The sequence below is a fragment of the Oncorhynchus mykiss genome, chromosome 25 (assembly GCF_057628025.1).
Source record: "Oncorhynchus mykiss isolate SJ-2025 chromosome 25, ASM5762802v1, whole genome shotgun sequence".
Lineage (NCBI taxonomy): Eukaryota > Metazoa > Chordata > Actinopteri > Salmoniformes > Salmonidae > Oncorhynchus > Oncorhynchus mykiss.
Window position 1 is genome coordinate 72,145,972 of NC_143046.1, and position 18,079 is coordinate 72,164,050.

General features: G+C 47.6%; 1 protein-coding gene across 8 annotated transcripts in view; it reads right to left on the reverse strand.

Annotated features, from left to right (window-relative positions):
* The window catches only part of LOC110505709 (homeobox protein Meis2), a 119,600-nt gene that overhangs the window by 68,879 nt on the left and 32,642 nt on the right, over positions 1-18,079 (reverse strand). For 4 of the 8 annotated variants that reach the window (XM_036962753.2, XM_036962750.2, XM_090221006.1 and 1 more), the window contains exon 8: positions 2,326-2,471. In XM_036962753.2, coding sequence (XP_036818648.1) covers positions 2,326-2,471 — 146 coding nt within the window. The remainder of the gene's footprint in view (positions 1-2,325; positions 2,472-18,079) is intronic. The other 4 variants (XM_090221007.1, XM_036962752.2, XM_090221008.1 and 1 more) reach the window with 1 other exon arrangement.

The window sequence follows — 18,079 nt, forward strand, 5'->3', positions numbered from 1 at the left end:
CTTCTCCCCTTTCCACTCTTTCAATTTAATTAAAAAAAATTGTAAAGGAAATTGCTGGAGAGGCTGCAAAGCCTTCTGTGTTTCTTTCTCTCCTTTTTTGGAGCAGGGAAACGTTGGAACTGTGAGAGACCTACAATCGGGCATTCCTCAAGTCACCAAGAAAGATGCCTAATGATCCCTCAATAAAGCGAGAAATTTCTAATTAGTACAAGCACACCAAATTAACCAGGAGACGTGTGTGTGTGTGTGTGTGTGTGTGTGTGTGTGTGTGTGTGTGTGTGTGTGTGTTTGTCTAACCACCATGTAAGTGGCTCAAAGAAGGCCTCCAAAATGTTCACCCCTTTTTTCCCCCCTCTTCCCTTCTTCACCCATTAAACTATCGTCCAACTTCATCTCATGTCGGGCGAAAGAAGAGGGGATCTTTTTGTATTCGTTTTTTCTCTCCCTCACACACGCAGTCAGCTTTCAAATGAAGCCCATTCTATTCTGTGGGTTGGGGAGAAATATCCAGCCTAGGAGATGTAGCCTAGCCATGAACATCAGTAAAAACATTAAGATAATGATGAGAATAATAAGCACTGTGCTTTGCTGCGTTGCCGTGAGGCTAATGGCTGTGCTGCTGCAGTACCACTGCTCCTGAATAGATCAAAGTGATTAAATCACTCCTGATTATCTCTGACCAATATTTAATGGATTTACAGCCCTTTCAATTAGGCTGTATTTGCTGGCTGTATTTGCTGGTTAGGTAATCTGGGGGGCAGAGGCTTTGGGAAACGCGGGCAATGGGGGTACAGCAGGGGGCACCTGACCCTCTTAAGTGAGAGGGTCAGGATCATCCTAGGGTTCTGACCTGCCCTGGCTCCCTCTCTCACTCTTCTTCTCCATTCACCCCCTCCCCCCTTCTACTATCACTCTGTCCGTTCCAACAAGTCCACATGGTCAGCAGGCACCAGCTTGTGTGTCCCTTCCACCTCCCTGTCCAAATCAATACAGACCTCTGCTCTGATAATGTCCTGACATCATAGAGGGAGGTGGGATATGACCACCCCATCCCTCCCACCTCCCCACACACACTCCCTTCTCTTGCTTCCTGGCTAGCTGCATCACCACACTGCACACACCCGCTCTGTTCAGTGAATCCTGACTTTACAGCAGCAAAACAGGGACCCACCCTACTAATAAGAGTGTGCACACACCCACACGTGCACACACACATGCAAGCACATACACACATAGCCCCCACACCCTCCACCCACATAGCCCCCACACCCTCCACCCACATAGCCCCCACACCCTCCACCCACACAGACTCATTTCCAAAATGATCCACAGAATCATTGTGTCCTCTGAATAATTCATCCAAGGTGTAGCATCACTCTTTGCCTATTGAAGTGAATGAGCTGTTGTCAGATGTCTGATTTAAGTGTTCGGCAAAGAGAGACCGAAACAAACAAACAAGCTCCTCTGAGCTATGGAGAGCTGCCATCTTAACCTCAAACAGATTGAATGAATATTTGAATGTCTTCTCCATATATATACTTTTTAAATGACCATCAAGAGTGAAAAAAGCTCCACATTTTAGGTTCATAATTACAATAAAACTGTTATGTGCTCTTCTTGTATTAGATGGATGCCAGTTTGACCCATTTGGGGGGTATTTACAGGAAATTCAACTACATGTTTGTGCTGTTAATGCTCAAGACATAAGTGCTATCAAAACATGTCTCTATTAGTTTTATTTTAATGTAAAAAGCAATGCTAACAATGGAATGACACTGACATAACACACATATAAAACACACACACACACACTTTCCTCTATAAGAATGAACCTGATTCTCATCGAAAACCCTTCCCCATAGCTGTCAGTTTAGAATAAACAAAGCGCCAATAGTGCATTGAGAGACAATATCCAGTATGTGACAAACCAGTGGCCAGGACTGCTGACGGCAATGCTACGCTAGACTAGGTGTCAGCTCTACATCCACATCTCTGAGGCTTTTCAGCAGAGCAAACTGGGATGTCTGATTGACTTGATTGAGTTGATCCGAGCGTGAGTGACAGGTGTGTGTGTGTGTGTGTGTGTGTGTGTGTGTGTGTGTGTGTGTGTGTGTGTGTGTGTGTGTGTGTGTGTGTGTGTGCGTGCGTGCGTGCGTGCGTGCGTGCGTGCGTGCGTGTGTGTGTGTGTATATATGTGCATGTGTACATGCGGCAACTTCCCCAAGATGGCCACAAACATCATGAGGGCGTGTCTGTTCCAGCATCTCACGGTTCGTACATGTGAGTGTCTGTGTACGACAGGTGCTCCACTATGTGGGTACTCACCGTGAGATGCTGGAACAGCCACGCCCTCATGATGTTGGTGGCCACCTTGGGGAAGATACCGCGCTTCTTCTGTCTCTTCTTCTCCTTGTCCGGGTCGTCGTCATCACCTGTGCCAGGGGACGCCACGCTGTTCTCTAAACCATCTCCTAGACAGAAACAAGACATAGGTTTAAATAGCAGCCTAGGACAGAAGATGGACCAATAGTAAGCCTGGGCAGTATCAACACAAAGGGGTAGATAGAACCCTAGTAAGCAAAGCCTAATATATATAAGACGCTAATGCCAGCCCAGTGGGTTATCTAAGTTAGATGGAGGACTATGCCAAAGCCTACTCAGTAGGAGCCTATACCAATGCCTGCACATAGGTAGTGGGATTTAGGCACAGAGGGATAGGGGTTTACAGTATATAGAACGTGTCTTAGGTCTCTCTTTATGTAGTGTTGTGTTGTCTCTCTTGTAGTGTGTTTTGTCCTCTACTTATATCATATTTTTAATTTTAGTTTCAACACCGCCGCCGTCCCTGCAGGAGGCCTTTTGCCTTTTGGTAGGCCGTCATTGTAAATAAGAATTTGTTCTTATCTGACTTGTCTAGTTGAATAAAGGATCAACAACTACATTTTTTTTTTAAAACGAGAGGTGAGGTCTTCCACCCAGACCAGCAGAGTGGAATAGATGGACAGTTGTGTTGGTTAGAAGCAGAAACACTTCCCCCTCCAGACGGTTCAGTAGGAGAAAGAAGAAGAAAAAACAACAAGAAGGCTTCAGGTTTGGGGCTACATGACCTACATGACTTCCATTAGGACTTATGTCATTCATTCAGTTATATACACAGGTTTGACAGAATGTAATGACTTTTTTTTCAGATCCAGAGGGCCTGGATGGACTGAGAAGGGAGTCTTATGAACAAACACACATATACACATGTCCACACATGCAACAAACCACAGACGTTGAATGTGAATTGAAGTGGGGTGTGCATTGGGCTGGTTCATTGTTGCAGTTCGATGCACATAATGGACTAGAGTCGAACCCCCCCCCCAGCTTCTTCACCACCATCCTCTCTCCCTCCCTGCGACACCTCCCCCTTCCGCCGCAAGATTAGCATGGCAGGCGGCTCTCTCTCCCTGCATTAATGTCCGACAGTGTTTGATTTCAGGAAGAAAACATTCGCATATCAAGGCAGGCTCTCTCCTTTAAACCGAAGTTTCCATCTTTGTATTTTTTCTCTCTCTTCTTCTCTGGCCATTAATTGTGCATTAGTAAAAATGATTTACTTTTAACAGTCATAGTTATTTTTTCTTGCCCCCAGGCCCAAATGCCTTGAAAGCCTTCCTTGAGGGCATCTAAATAATGGATCAGCAAAACTCCACTAAGGCAGAGAAGAACCCCGACATTCTCAAAATTCAGACTTGCATGTCTTCCTGTTTTTGGGGAGACATCAATCATGGGCACCTATACAAGCCCTAATCTTGCATAAATGTTTGAACTAATAACATTAAAAAAAAAGAGGAAAGAAGAAGGATCCGGCTAGTGGCGTAATCAAAATAAATGAAGAATACAAGGACATGCAGCGTTAAGGCCTTTCTCCCCCCTCCCCCCTCCCCCTCCTCCTCTCCTCAGTCTCTTCCCCCTTCCACTTATTTTTCCCCCTGTCTGTCTGTCTGTCTGTCTGTCTGTCTGTCTGTCTGTCTGTCTGTCTGTCTGTCTGTCTGTCTGTCTGTCTGTCTGTCTGTCTGTCTGTCTGTCTGTCTGTCTGTCTGTCTGTCTGTCTGCTGTGTTTTCCTTCCACATCATTAGCGCAGGAGCCACACAACAGAGGAAAACAGAGAAGTGCCGACTTTGTGCTCCCTCCCTGTGTGGAGCTAAAGAAGCTAGGAGCTCTGAAGGACATGTGGGAATAGGGGACGCGGCACGCCTGGGAGTGTGAAAATTGTAGAATGGGCATTCATTAGCAGCAAATGCCATAAATCCCACGCTAAGTACGAATCCTTGTTCAGGAAAGCCTAAAACAATAAACTGGGGCCTAGACGTAGCGCCTGCCTGACCATGTGTGGCTTCCTGAGAAATGCGACCCAGAAGCAGGGACTAGTCTAACTCCCCCAGTGTTGCTTTCAACTTCAATAACAACACCAGCAACCAGAGTGGACCTCACACTCTTTTGCACTTCACAGTGCTGCCTTTTTTGGTTAAATAATGTTAAGATTTAGTCTTTTTATGTTGGGGTATTAGAGTTTTTGTTGTTTTTTGGGAGCTAGTTTCCAAATCAATTTCCTGCTGGGAGTTATCCGGCTCATCCAATAGAGCCACAGTGGGAAAAAGGCTGGCAGATTCATTTTATTGACGTTTCCATTTTCACTGCAATGCGATAGCCTCCCCCTGGCTGGGGCTGGGGCGACCTGTGCGTATTTACAGACTGACCTGTCACTTCATTACCCTGCCTGCTCACTCCCTCCTGCCCCGACCCGCAAGGGAGAAACCAGACTCCCAGGTTTTCAGCATCTCTCTCTCTCTCTCTCTCTCTCTCTCTCTCTGTCTCTCTCTCTCTCTCGCTCTCTGTCTGTCTGTCTGTCTGTCTGTCTGTCTGTCTGTCTGTCTGTCTGTCTGTCTCTCTGTCGCTCTCTCTCTTGGTCTCTCTCTGTCTCCCTGTCTTTCTCTTTCACACACTCCTACCATCATACATAGTGTACATATGCATACTGCACGCCAACAGGGGATGTTATATATGAGCTTCTCTTTATGATATACATAGGTAACCATGTAAATATACATCTGCACAATGTGTACACAAACATCGCACACAGGAAGTGGAAAGAATGTGAAGGCTGGCCCAAAGAGATGGAAATAATCATATAATGAGAGGAGTGAGGGAGGAGAAAGAAAGAAGAAGAGAAGGCCCAACTTACACAACCTCATTACATCTAAAGGAGAGCTGGTGATTTACATCCACCCCCACTGCTTCCGTATGAGTCGGAGATGGAGTGCTGCAGGGCAAATTGTCTCAAACGCTAATGGCTTCTGACTGTTCCCTGGCAACTCTGGCATTTTAACCTGTGTGGATGTGCACTCTGCAACAAAAAAATGGGAGAAAAAAACAAGCGGGACAGGGGAAGCGTCCCATCATCTGCCCGTGTCACACAGATGGGGGATGGCTATTATGAGGCGGGCAGAGGGCCTGGGGGAGGTGCTCGAGCTTAGCCTCAGGCACTTTTCGAAAAGCAGTGCCCTTGGAGACGGAAAAAAGACTCTCTCACTCTCCCCTCTCCCTCTCTTTCCTCCTTCTCCCTCTCTCTCGCTCTCGCTCTCGCTATCTCTCTACCCCCTTCTCTCTTGACTTAAAGTGCTCACAATTAAATTATGTTCATGTTTTTATATGCACGGATAGAGAGCAGGGAGAATTATAGGCAGGGAGGAATGACCGGACGCAAAGAGTGAGCGCACGCCAGTAAACAACCAGGCAGGCACAGAAGACATTACACTCAGATCAGCTCTCTCATCACCAATAGGCAGTTACTAAAAATGTATTCAGATATCTCCCTGCTGGTAAATTGGTCTCAGGTTTGAGCTCATTAACGAGCCGCAATAGGACTGTAAATATAAATATATTACTGCCACCACCACACTTGGCAAATGTCAGTATGAATAAAAAAAATCCTCATTCAGGGTCTGGGTCTCTGATAACAGGTGAATGCAGAATGGGTGTCATACATTACACTATATCGGGGATGCAGTAGGTGCCAGTGCTGAGAACACTATGAAACCACTAGTTACACATGTTGTGGCCCTATCAATAATACAAGAATGTCCTACCCTACTATTCCAGTACACCCAAACCATTCATGACTGAGTAATAACTCTTCCAATGATTCAGAAACCACATTCTAAACCACACATTGTGGGGCTTATAAAATAGAGCACACTTATTTGTCCTTAGAGAGCGCAATACTATTATTATACTCATGCAGATTGCTCCTGATAGGGCTGGATGGGCAGTGTGTATGCTTTCAGAGCATGACCAGAAGATTTGCGCTGCTGGGCCCGAGCGTAATGGAGCATGAGTGTGGAGCCAGTAGCTTACAGAGGCTGTGGTTAAAGTGACTAATTACAACAACCCCCCCCCCGACTCTGCCACACCGGGGAGGGAGAGAAGGTGAGGTGGAGGACTTTTTGGGGGGTTCCCCAGGGCACTGTGCTCGGCCCATTGGAAATAGTGGGACACAGAGGGAACAGCAGGGGCCATCTCAGCCTCCTTTACCTTGGATCTCCACACTGCCTGGACCTCCACCCTCTTCCCACACCCCTCCACACTGCCTCGACCTCCACCCCCTCCCCACACCCCTCCACACTGCCTGGACCTCCACACCCTCCCCACACCCCTCCACACTGCCTGGACCTCCACCCTCTTCCCACACCCCTCCACACTGCCTCGACCTCCACCCCCTCCCCACACCCCTCCACACTGCCTGGACCTCCACACCCTCCCCACACCCCTCCACGCTACCTGGACCTCCACCCCCTTCCCACACCCCTCCACACTGCCTGGACCTCCACCCCCTCTTCCCACACCCCTCCACACTATCTGGACCTCCACCCCCTCCCCACACCCCTCCACACTACATGAACCTCCACCCCCTCCCCACACCTGTCCACACTGCCTGGACCTCCACCTCCTCCCCACACCCCTCCACACTGTCTGGACCTCCACCCCCTCCCCACACCCCCTTCACCCTCTCTTCACTGCCTGGACCTCCACCTCCTCCCCACACCCCTCCACACTGCCTGAACCTCCCCCCCCCCCACACCCCCTTCACCCTCTCTTCACTGCCTGGACCTCCACCTCCTCCCCACACCCCTCCACACTGCCTGAACCTCCCCCCCCCCCACACCCCCTTCACCCTCTCTTCACTGCCTGTAACTCCACCTCCTCCCCACCCTCACAGGCCTGGCCAGAGAGAAAAGAGAGAAAAGAAGGGGGATTTAAAGCCTTCTTTTCCCCTTCTTTTTCTCCTCAACTTTTCAGCCGGCATAAGCAGCGTTTAGCACATTCAGTCCCCCAAATGGCTGTGAATGAGGGAAGCAGTGGGGGCTCCTCTTTTGTCCAGGCTTTCCCCCTTTTATTTACTCAGGATTTACGCAGGGCCCTCTACAGCACTGGGACCACATGTTCCTGACGCACGCGCACACACACACGCACACACACGCACACACACACGCAGTGCCTCTATTCACACTCCAGCAGGCAGGGGTATGGCTGGCCCTCTGCCCATGGGATTACAGGTTTTCTAGTCCCAACCACATGCTAGCAATATGCGAACACCTCAAATAACAAAATACACACTCCAACATGCCAGCAATATGGAAACACCTCAAATAACAAAACACACACTCCAACATGCCAGCAATATGGAAACACCTCAAATAACAAAACACACACTCCAACATGCCAGCAATATGGAAACACCTCAAATAACAAAACACACACTCCAACATGCTAGCAATATGCTAACACCTCAAATAACAAAACACACACTCCAACATGCCAGCAATATGGAAACACCTCAAATAACAAAACACACACTCCAACATGCTAGCAATATGGAAACACCTCAAATAACAAAACACACACTCCAACATGCCAGCAATATGGAAACACCTCAAATAACAAAACACACACTCCAACATGCCAGCAATATGGAAACACCTCAAATAACAAAACACACACTCCAACATGCCAGCAATATGGAAACACCTCAAATAACAAAACACACACTTCAACATGCCAGCAATATGGAAACACCTCAAATAACAAAACACACACTCCAACATGCCAGCAATATGCTAACACCTCAAATAACAAAACACACACTTCAACATGCCAGCAATATGCTAACACCTCAAATAACAAAACACACACTCCAACATGCCAGCAATATGGAAACACCTCAAATAACAAAACACACACTCCAACATGCCAGCAATATGCTAACACCTCAAATAACAAAACACACACTTCAACATGCCAGCAATATGGAAACACCTCAAATAACAAAACACACACTCCAACATGCCAGCAATATGGAAACACCTCAAATAACAAAACACACACTCCAACATGCCAGCAATATGCTAACACCTCAAATAACAAAACACACACTTCAACATGCCAGCAATATGCTAACACCTCAAATAACAAAACACACACTCCAACATGCCAGCAATATGGAAACACCTCAAATAACAAAACACACACTCCAACATGCCAGCAATATGGAAACACCTCAAATAACAAAACACACACTCCAACATGCCAGCAATATGGAAACACCTCAAATAACAAAACACACACTCCAACATGCCAGCAATATGGAAACACCTCAAATAACAAAACACACACTCCAACATGCCAGCAATATGGAAACACCTCAAATAACAAAACACACACTCCAACATGCTAGCAATATGGAAACACCTCAAATAACAAAACACACACTCCAACGTGCTAGCAATATGCTAACACCTCAAATAACAAAACACACACTCCAACATGCTAGCAATATGCTAACGCCTCAAATAACAAAACACACACTCCAACATGCTAGCAATATGCTAACGCCTCAAATAACAAAACACACACTTCAACATGCTAGCAATATGCTAACACCTCAAATAACAAAACACACACTCCAACATGCTAGCAATATGGAAACACCTCAAATAACAAAACACACACTCCAACATGCTAGCAATATGCTAAATCCCTAAAACGTTTTATTTATTTAGATGCCCTGCTCCTATGTAAAATATTATTTTTTCATACTTTAAAAAGCCCTAAACCCTTACTGAGACTTTTTACCCCTTTATATACTCAATTGATAGTTACAGTCTTGTCCCATCGCTTCAACTCCCATACGAACTCGGGAGAGGCAAACCTCGAGAGCCATGCATCCTCCAAAAGAGAACTCCGCCATGCTGCACTGCTTCTTGACACACTGATTGCTTAACCCGGAAGCCCGCCGCACCAATGTGTCGGAGGAAACACCACACAGTTGGCGACTGAAGTCAGCGTGCATGCGCAGGCCGCCACAGTGAGTTACTAGAGTGCGATGGGACAAGGACACCCCAGACGGCCCTCCCCTAACGCGGACAAAGCTGGTCCAATTGTGTGCCGCCTCATGGGTCGAACCCAGGTCTGTAGTGATGCCTCTGGCACAGAGCATTAGACCTTTGCACCACTCGGCAGGCCTAAATGGAATTGTTTTATTGTGTTGACCACTAAGGCCAGCGATGTTTTAGAGTCATTATGTCCTGATCTCTGCTTAAACAAGCAGCAGCCCTTGCACTGGACCGTAAAACAACAGCTTAATAAACACCAAGCATGCTGACAAATTGGGAGCGCTATGCCGGGAGTCATTAACAGCTCTAAAACTTGTCGCAGCAATTACACTCACCCTCCTCTCCCTACCGCCCTCCTTCACTCCTGATGCCAAATTCAGGTGTCGCTTCCCTGCCTTTTACCATTTTACCAGCGGTGAACACCAGGCCAGAGGACTTCCAAATATTCTCACACCTGTATACACACCCAGAGAAATAAAGCTTTATCTTAACACAGCTGCAGTTCTGACTGACTGAGTGGGTCCTTGTGCATGAGGAGTAATGTGCAGTTGTCTCTGAAGAAAAAACACATGAAGTGTTCCCTTAAATTACGTGGAATAAGAGCTTCTAATTAGATGGCTTTTTTCCTGAATGTGGGAAGACAGACAGGCAGACATGCTGGAAAGAGAGCAGGAAAGCCGGCAAGGCAAGGCCATTTGGTTGCTCAACTCCTGCGCCTCTGCCTCCTCTCCCTTATCCTAGTCCCTTAACCCTGCCATCAGGCAGATACTTCTCAGTCATCCCAGGAATGCTGCAGATAACTATCACCTACCTCTTCACAGATACTAGGCCTCTCTCTCTCCTCTCACAGGCCCAGCTCTGACCGTGGCCCATAGTGCACATCCCTCCATACTTCAGAAGAGTGGGGTGGAGGGGGTAAGTTTGGGGCAGTGGAAAGAGAAGAGGAAGTAGAGGCAGGGAGGGAAAGGCAGTAAAGAGTGAGTTATGGGAGGAAAAGGAGTGGACATAGGCCAAACCCAAAATATGGTCTAAAAGCAAAGCAAGGCATCCTCCTTACATTTCTCCTCACTCCCCTACAGCCTCTCCCATCTCCCCTACAGCCTCTTCCTACTCCCCTAAAGCTTCTCCCCTCTCCCCTACAGCCTCTCCCATCTCCCCTACAGCCTCTTTCCACTCCCCTACAGCTTCTCCCTTCTCCCCTACAGCTTCTCCCCTCTCCCCTACAGCCTCTCCCCACTCCCCTTAGCCTCTCCCCACTCCCCTACAGCCTCTTCCCACTCCCCTACAGCCTCTCCCTTACAGCCTCTCTCCACTCCCCTTCAGCCTCTCCCCAGTCCCCTACAGCCTCTCCCCACTCCCCCACAGCCTAACCCCACTCACCTACAGCCTCTCCCCTGGGCCCACAAAGGAGAGTGCGCTGAGATGGGAGGGTCCATACTTTTCTCCCTAGTGCTGCTGGGGCCTGTGGTTCCATGCAATAGGAATCTTTCAATAAGCCTGAAATCTGGGCTATGTATACAATCAAAGGCTTTGGGCTAGGGATAATTACCAGTGTAATTAACCTGCTACCTGTAACAACAATCATCTCATTACATCATAAATAGGGCCTTTGAGAGGCCAACAATGGCTGATGCTCCTGGCTCTCTCTCTGATAGGCTGCTGCTCCTTCTCCTGGCCCTCTCTCTGAAAGGCTGCTGCTCCTTCTCCTGGCACTCTCTCTGATAGGCTGCTGCTCCTTCTCATGGCCCTCTCTCTGAAAGGCTGCTGCTCCTTCTCCTGGCCCTCTCTCTGAAAGGCTGCTGCTCCTTCTCCTGGCCCTCTCTCTGAAAGGCTGCTGCTCCTTCTCCTGGCACTCTCTCTGATAGGCTGCTGCTCCTTCTCCTGGCCCTCTCTCTGATTGGCTACTGCTCCTGGTTACGACTCTGATTATTCTAGCAGCCCCGACCGAGATCTCTACCTCCACTTCTCCATGAGTTGATTAATCAATTGGTGCTGTTGATTTTAGGAGTCACCAAACCTTTCAATTGTGCCAAGCATGTTCTTAGTTTTTTTTACCTTTATTTAACTAGGAAAGTCAGTTAAGAACTAATTCTTATTTACAATGACGGCCTACCAGGGGAACAGTGGGTAAACTGCCTTGTTCGGTCAGATTTTCACCTTTTTAGCTCGGGAATTCGATCCAGCAACCTTTCGGTTACTAGCCACACCGCTCTAACCACATTGCAGTAGATATTTTGCTGTTCTTTGTTTGCAGTAACTTCTTTGTTTGTTGTAATATCCCAAAAGAACATGGCTGTTTCACCATTAAGGGTTACAGCTTCAAGGGGGAATGTTTTACAGAAACCTAGCTGGATTCCTTGGATGTGATAAAAAGGTGATTATCTGCACAAAGATATCACTGAATCTATATAAAGATTATTCAAACAACAGCCTGTAGTTTTAGTAGCAGCCTCAACTTGGGCCTTGAAGGACTAACGCTACTCTCTCATCGAGGCTAGTTCAGTTCCGGCCATCCAGTTTGGAGAGAAAAAAACATCTAAAAGTAGATGGAATAAAGATGAGAAGGAAAAGGAGGCAGACTGTTGCAGATGTCAGGATCCAATTTGCATGAATTCCAAAGGGATCATTTGCAGGGGACGGAGAGCAACAACCCAAACCACCCACCCGATCACTCCTCTGTCATGGGTAGGGGAAAGGTATGGAGAAAATAAAACAAATAAGAAAAAAATAACAGTGACTAGAAATGGTGATCAGTGCCCAATGAAGGGCCTTGGGTCTCGACCAAAGATTTCACACTAGCTACCTCCCTGACAACTCCACCCTGTTCTGTTCCCCCTCAACTCCTCTATGTCTTCACGCTGCACCACTCGCACAAAAACATTGTGAATAATCTTCTCTTTCCTTCCCTTCTCTTCCCTCCTTAGCTCTTCCCAAATCAGACTGCTAGAATAGCTCCCAAAAGGTTATCTAAGTGCATGATTCGCCATCTCGTAAAGATCAAATCTCCTTCAGAAGCCTTGCTGCCTAACCAGTCCCTCCCCTCCCCTCCTCTCCTCTGCTCTGTCCTCCCGCAAGATGATCTTGGTACAATGGCACTATTCTCTCTCTGGCTGGTTAAAATGACATATGTCCCCTCTGCCCCTGTTCAGCTTTGATATCTTTATTACTGTGGCAGAAAACAAAACCACAGGCCGTGGATGGTGCCTTAGAGCTGGGGACTTCATCTCTTCTTAGGGTAGGTCTTGCCTCAGCATAGATGGGTGAATGGGTTCCCCCCGGAAGCAAAACTGGGTCATGTTCAATTAATTGGAATGGGCATGAAAATTAGCAGAGCAAACTGCATCAATTGTCACGACTCCCACCGAAGGTGGCTCCCCTGCCTGTTCGGGTGGCGCTCGGCGCTCGGCACTCGTCGTCGCCGGTTTACTAGCCGCCACCGATCCCTTTTTCCTTTTCTGTTGGTTTGGCCTTATTGGTTGCAACTGTCTCTTATTTTGTTTCTTGAGTTATGTCTATTTAAGCCTGATAGAGCCGCCTATGATTGAGTGGGATTGTTCCTCTGTTAGTTTGTGGATGTGTAATTTGTTTTCTCCGGACTGTTGGGGTCCTGTGTTTGGGCCGGTCAGTTTTATGCGCCTAGTGTTTTGGCGTGACCGTTTGTACCGGAATAAAATACGATTGTCCGAACCCTCTGCTCTCTGCGACTGACTCCAAACCCACTACTCCTAGAAGACCTGACATCAATATTCACCACAAAATAGAGGGTGTTTTTTCTCCTCCTTTCAGCCATGAATAAGATTGTGAATGGAGAGAATAGAGCAGAGGGATTAAAAGAAAACAAAGAAAGAGAGAGAGAGAGAGAGAGAGAGAGAGAGAGAGAGAGAGAGAGAGAAAGAGAGAAAGAGAGAGAGAGAGAGAGAGAGAGAGAGAGAGAAAGAGAGAAGCAGTTCATCACGTGATTGGTTTGTCTGCTAGCTACGGGCTATATGGCTTTATTAATCCCTAGGAGATCCATATCAAAGTCTTCTCCATAAAAACATCAGGAAGAGGAATTCACAGAATTAGGGGTTCCCCTTTTTGGCAGAGTGCAGTTTGTGATACAGCACCATGGCTCACTCACCATGTTACAGGCAGCGGGCGGATGATGATAGCAACATTGCTAGTGATTCTCTACCCCCAATTACACCTCAGACTCAAACAAACACATTTTTTGTTGGAGTGCAGGACACATTGGAGTTATTACTGGCTTCCATGGCCTGCCACACCCCACGGACATTGGCACTGAAGTGGGGGCTTACAGATATTGGTGGTGGGGGAGTATGTTACAAAATGGGGGTATGGGAGAGAAAATGAATGAAAAGGTTTATAAATCAACAAGTCAACCATCAGATTGTAGCCTCTGCTCGGCAGCCCTCTCATCAGCCAACTGCCATGAATTTTTTCTTTCTTTTTTCTCACAAATGTCCCAGAGGGAGGGAACAAAGCGAGCAGAACTGATTACTGCGCTGCTGCCCCGCTCCGCCAGTCTAAACTATGTTTGGCTTCCTAATGAGCTCACTAAAAACCCAATTCATCACCCATAACCCCTTCTCAACCCGCCGAGAAATCCCCCCATTATAGAAGAGGCAGGGGCCGTCGTTTACAGGCCAGCGTACTGAGTGGAGCGCTGGTGGTATCCTGACGCCAAGCGTGTTCCCTCTTCGCCCCCCATAGCACACTGCTCCCCCAATGCAACCCTCTCTACCCAAAACCAGGGGTGTCCCAGGCAGCCTGGGCACAGGAATGTCAGGCTCGGTGGCTCTAACAGGAATGGTCCTGCTTTCACGCCGGAGATTTCCACTTTAATACCCCCATCTCATAACCCTGGGAAGAGAGGAATTTGGTGGGAAGAGAATGTGGCTAGGGGGGAGGGGGGTTGAGGGGATAGATCTGGACATCAGATGGATGGATATAGCTGGAGAGAGAGAGAGGGGTAGCTAGCTAGCTAGGTGGATGACGAACAGCTGAGGAGGAAGGCGATTGTGTATTCCTCACTATTTGGACAGGGGTGGAAGGGAGAGAAAGTGGAGTGGAGGGATTGGAGGAGAGGAGAAACTCCAACTCCCACAGTTCCTCATTACATGGAGATGGAATGATCCTCCTGGCCCCTGAGCTGTAACTGAGAGATTACTGAATTGATGAATCCTCGGTTTAAAATGCAGCTGTTTTATTCTACTTTAGTAATTCATTATTTTTCAGATAGCGTATTGATTAAGGATAGCCCCTGATAAAGTTAAAACTGAGAGAATCCTCCTCTGGGCCTCAGCTAGGCCTGCTGTGGAGAGTCAATGAAACCTTTCTTTCTAGTAGTAGTGGGTAGTGAGTGGTGAATGGTGAGTAGTGAGTAGTAGGTTGTGAGTGGTTAGTACTGAGCAGTGAGTAGTGCGCGGTGAGTAGTGAGTAATAAATGGTGAGTGGTGAGTGGTGAGTAGTGAGTAGTAGGTTGTGAGTGGTTAGTACTGAGCAGTGAGTAGTGCGCGGTGAGTAGTGAGTAATAAATGGTGAGTGGTGTGTAGTGAGTAGTGAGTAGTAGGTTGTGGGTGGTTAGTACTGAGCAGTGAGTAGTGCGTGGTGAGTAGTGAGTAATAAATGGTGAGTGGTGGATGGTTAGTACTGAGCAGTGAGTAGTGCGTGGTGAGTAGTGAGTAATAAATGGTGAGTGGTGGATGGTTAGTACTGAGCAGTGAGTAGTGCGTGGTGAGTAGTGAGTAATAAATGGTGAGTGGTGGATGGTGAGTAGTGAGTTGTGAGTGGTGAGTGGTGAGTAGTGAGTGGTGTGTAGTGAGTAGTGAGTGATGAATGGTGAGTGGTGAGTGGTGTGTAGTGAGTGGTGTGTAGTGAGTGGTGAGTGGTGAGTGGTGAGTGGTGTGTAGTGAGTGGTGTGTAGTGAGTGGTGAGTGGTGAGTAGTGAGTGGTGTGTAGTGAGTAGTGAGTGGTGAGTGGTGAGTAGTGAGTGGTGTGTAGTGAGTAGTGAGTAGTGAGTGGTGGGTGGTGAGTTGTGGGTAGTGAGTGGTGAGTGGTGAGTAGTGAGTGGTGTGTAGTGAGTAGTGAGTGATGAATGGTGAGTGGTGAGTGGTGTGTAGTGAGTGGTGTGTAGTGAGTGGTGAGTGGTGAGTGGTGAGTGGTGTGTAGTGAGTGGTGTGTAGTGAGTGGTGAGTGGTGAGTAGTGAGTGGTGTGTAGTGAGTAGTGAGTGATGAATGGTGAGTGGTGAGTGGTGGGTGGTGAGTAGTGAGTAGTGAGTGGTGGGTGGTGAGTTGTGGGTAGTGAGTGGTGAGTGGTGAGTAGTGAGTGGTGTGTAGTGAGTAGTGAGTGATGAATGGTGAGTGGTGAGTGGTGGGTGGTGAGTAGTGAGTAGTGAGTGGTGGGTGGTGGGTGGTGAGTTGTGGTTAGTGAATGGTGAGTAGTGAGTTGTGGGTTGTGGGTAGTGCGTAGTGCGTTGTGGGTGGTTAGTGGTGAGCGGTGAGTGATGAGTGAGTGGTGAGTAATGAGTTGTGGGTAGTGAGCGGTGAGTGATGAGTGATGAGTGAGTGGTGAGTAGTGAGTTGTGGGTAGTGAGTTGTGAGTGGTGAGTGGCTGATCAACAGACATACAGGACAGGCGTTTTTCTCAGAATATCCAACTAGCAGAGAAATCAGGTACTGTTTTACAAGAAAGGGAGCGAGCCACTCGTGTCAGGACCCTTCGCCTAGAGAATGCTTTCCAAGTCAATAACCAGCGCCTGGGTCACACAACACATTCATTCTCATTTACAGACAAGGAGATGGGATAAGAGGACAGAGAAGTCTTCATGTTCTGGCTCTATGGAGGTGAAGAGTTCTACAGGCATTGTGGATTTACATGGAACAAAACCCAAAAGGACGACCAATGTCCTCACAATGTTCATACGCTAGCAGCAGTGAACCCATATAATCAGATCCTACTGTACATACAGTACCTGCCTTGTGGGGACCTTAACACAGAGTCCTCATTAAGATCCCAGCAGTGTCCCCACAATCCTCCCAGTATCCCTATTCAGATAGCATAACGCTATCTGAATGTATGAAATAGTGGAGGAATGAATAAAGAGAGGACAAATATAATTGGAAGATGTAGGCAGTGCTTAATGCATTTCCAGATACTATTTCCCTTCCTTAATGGGAGTGGCAGAGAGGTTCTGACAAGCCTTCTATTGACTGTCCCTGATTCTTAAGGTAAATTCAGCAGGTCATTTAATTAAAACCCAATCCTGACACCAATTTAGATTTTTAGGGGCCTGACAGTTGTTGGCAGTGGGGATTGTCGTGGCAAGCAGAGGTGAGGTGAGAAGCCCATTACCACGGTGAAAAATGGGAGTTTCGAGTCACAGGGTTCAATTTACTGCCTCTGTTTCATTGACCTGCCCAAATAGGTATTTCATCACATTCCTAGTACACTTCTTTATTTCTAATTAGGTGGCTGAAACAAGCCTGTCTAAAATACAGACACACAGCAGGTGACAAGCAATGTCCAACCAACCATAATACAATTCTGTTGTTGCTGGTGTGCTGCTTCAGATTTCTCCTTTCTTCCCGAGAACATTAGAATACAACATTTCCCGTTGCCAACAAAACAACATAACCTCACAAAAAAAAGCCAGCTATCGCCAGGATGCGCCTGACTCCTCTTTGAACTCTTAATCGCCATGCCTTGCAAGTTAATATGCAGTCTTAAAGTTTCAGCTCTGTGGAGAACAAAAAAAAACACTGCATCTCTGATGCTATTAATTAGCTATGCTCCATGCCTCTCAGCTTTTTGAAGTCTCCTCTCCTTTTGTTTCTGCTCTTCTGTTTTTGTAGGGTTTCATTATTGACTTTTCAATTTTCCCGAAGTATCCACCCCTCCACTAGCGATAGCACCACAGAGTGTTTCTGTAGCAGGAGCAGCCGCGGTGTGGTACACACCCAGCTGCACCCCCAAGCCCACTTGCTAAGACACCGGCTGGGGAGCCCTTGGAGCAGGGGCATCCCACAGTTCACCACCATCCCAGCGCTCCCACCCCAGGGGGCCAAAATCAAAGAGAAAGGCCTTAAAATCTAACCATGGGTAATGAAGGTGCTCCACTCCTGAAACAATAAGCATATCCACACTTGAGAGAGAGAGAGAGAGAGAGAGCGAGAGAGAGAGAGGAGGAGGAAGAAGAAAGTCAGAGAGAGAACAAGATGAAGAACTTGGGCCAAGCTGGATAAGGGTGATTAAGGCTTGAACTTCCAAATACTGAGAGATGTAAGAAAGCGAAGTGAAGAAGAGAGTGGATGTGTGAAAGAGGAAAAATAGAGAAAGGGCAAAGGCCCACAGCCAGTGGTGATGGTAGCCGGGGCCACGCATCCTCCAAGCACGTATCAGTGGTGGTGAAAACAACAAGGAGGTCTGAGGACCACATGCCTCAGGACCCAAAGGAAGCCAAGGAGAGCACAACTAATTTCTGCCCAACAATGGATCATGGATGGGCGCCCACACAGTGGCAGGTGCTTTGAATAGCAGCATGGCCCTTGCAGCAGGGAGCTTCTCCTCTCTCTCCACCCCCCCTCTCTCTCTTTCTCACTCTCTACCAAGGGCCTTGGCGCTTGTTGGCTTGCGTAACCTTTC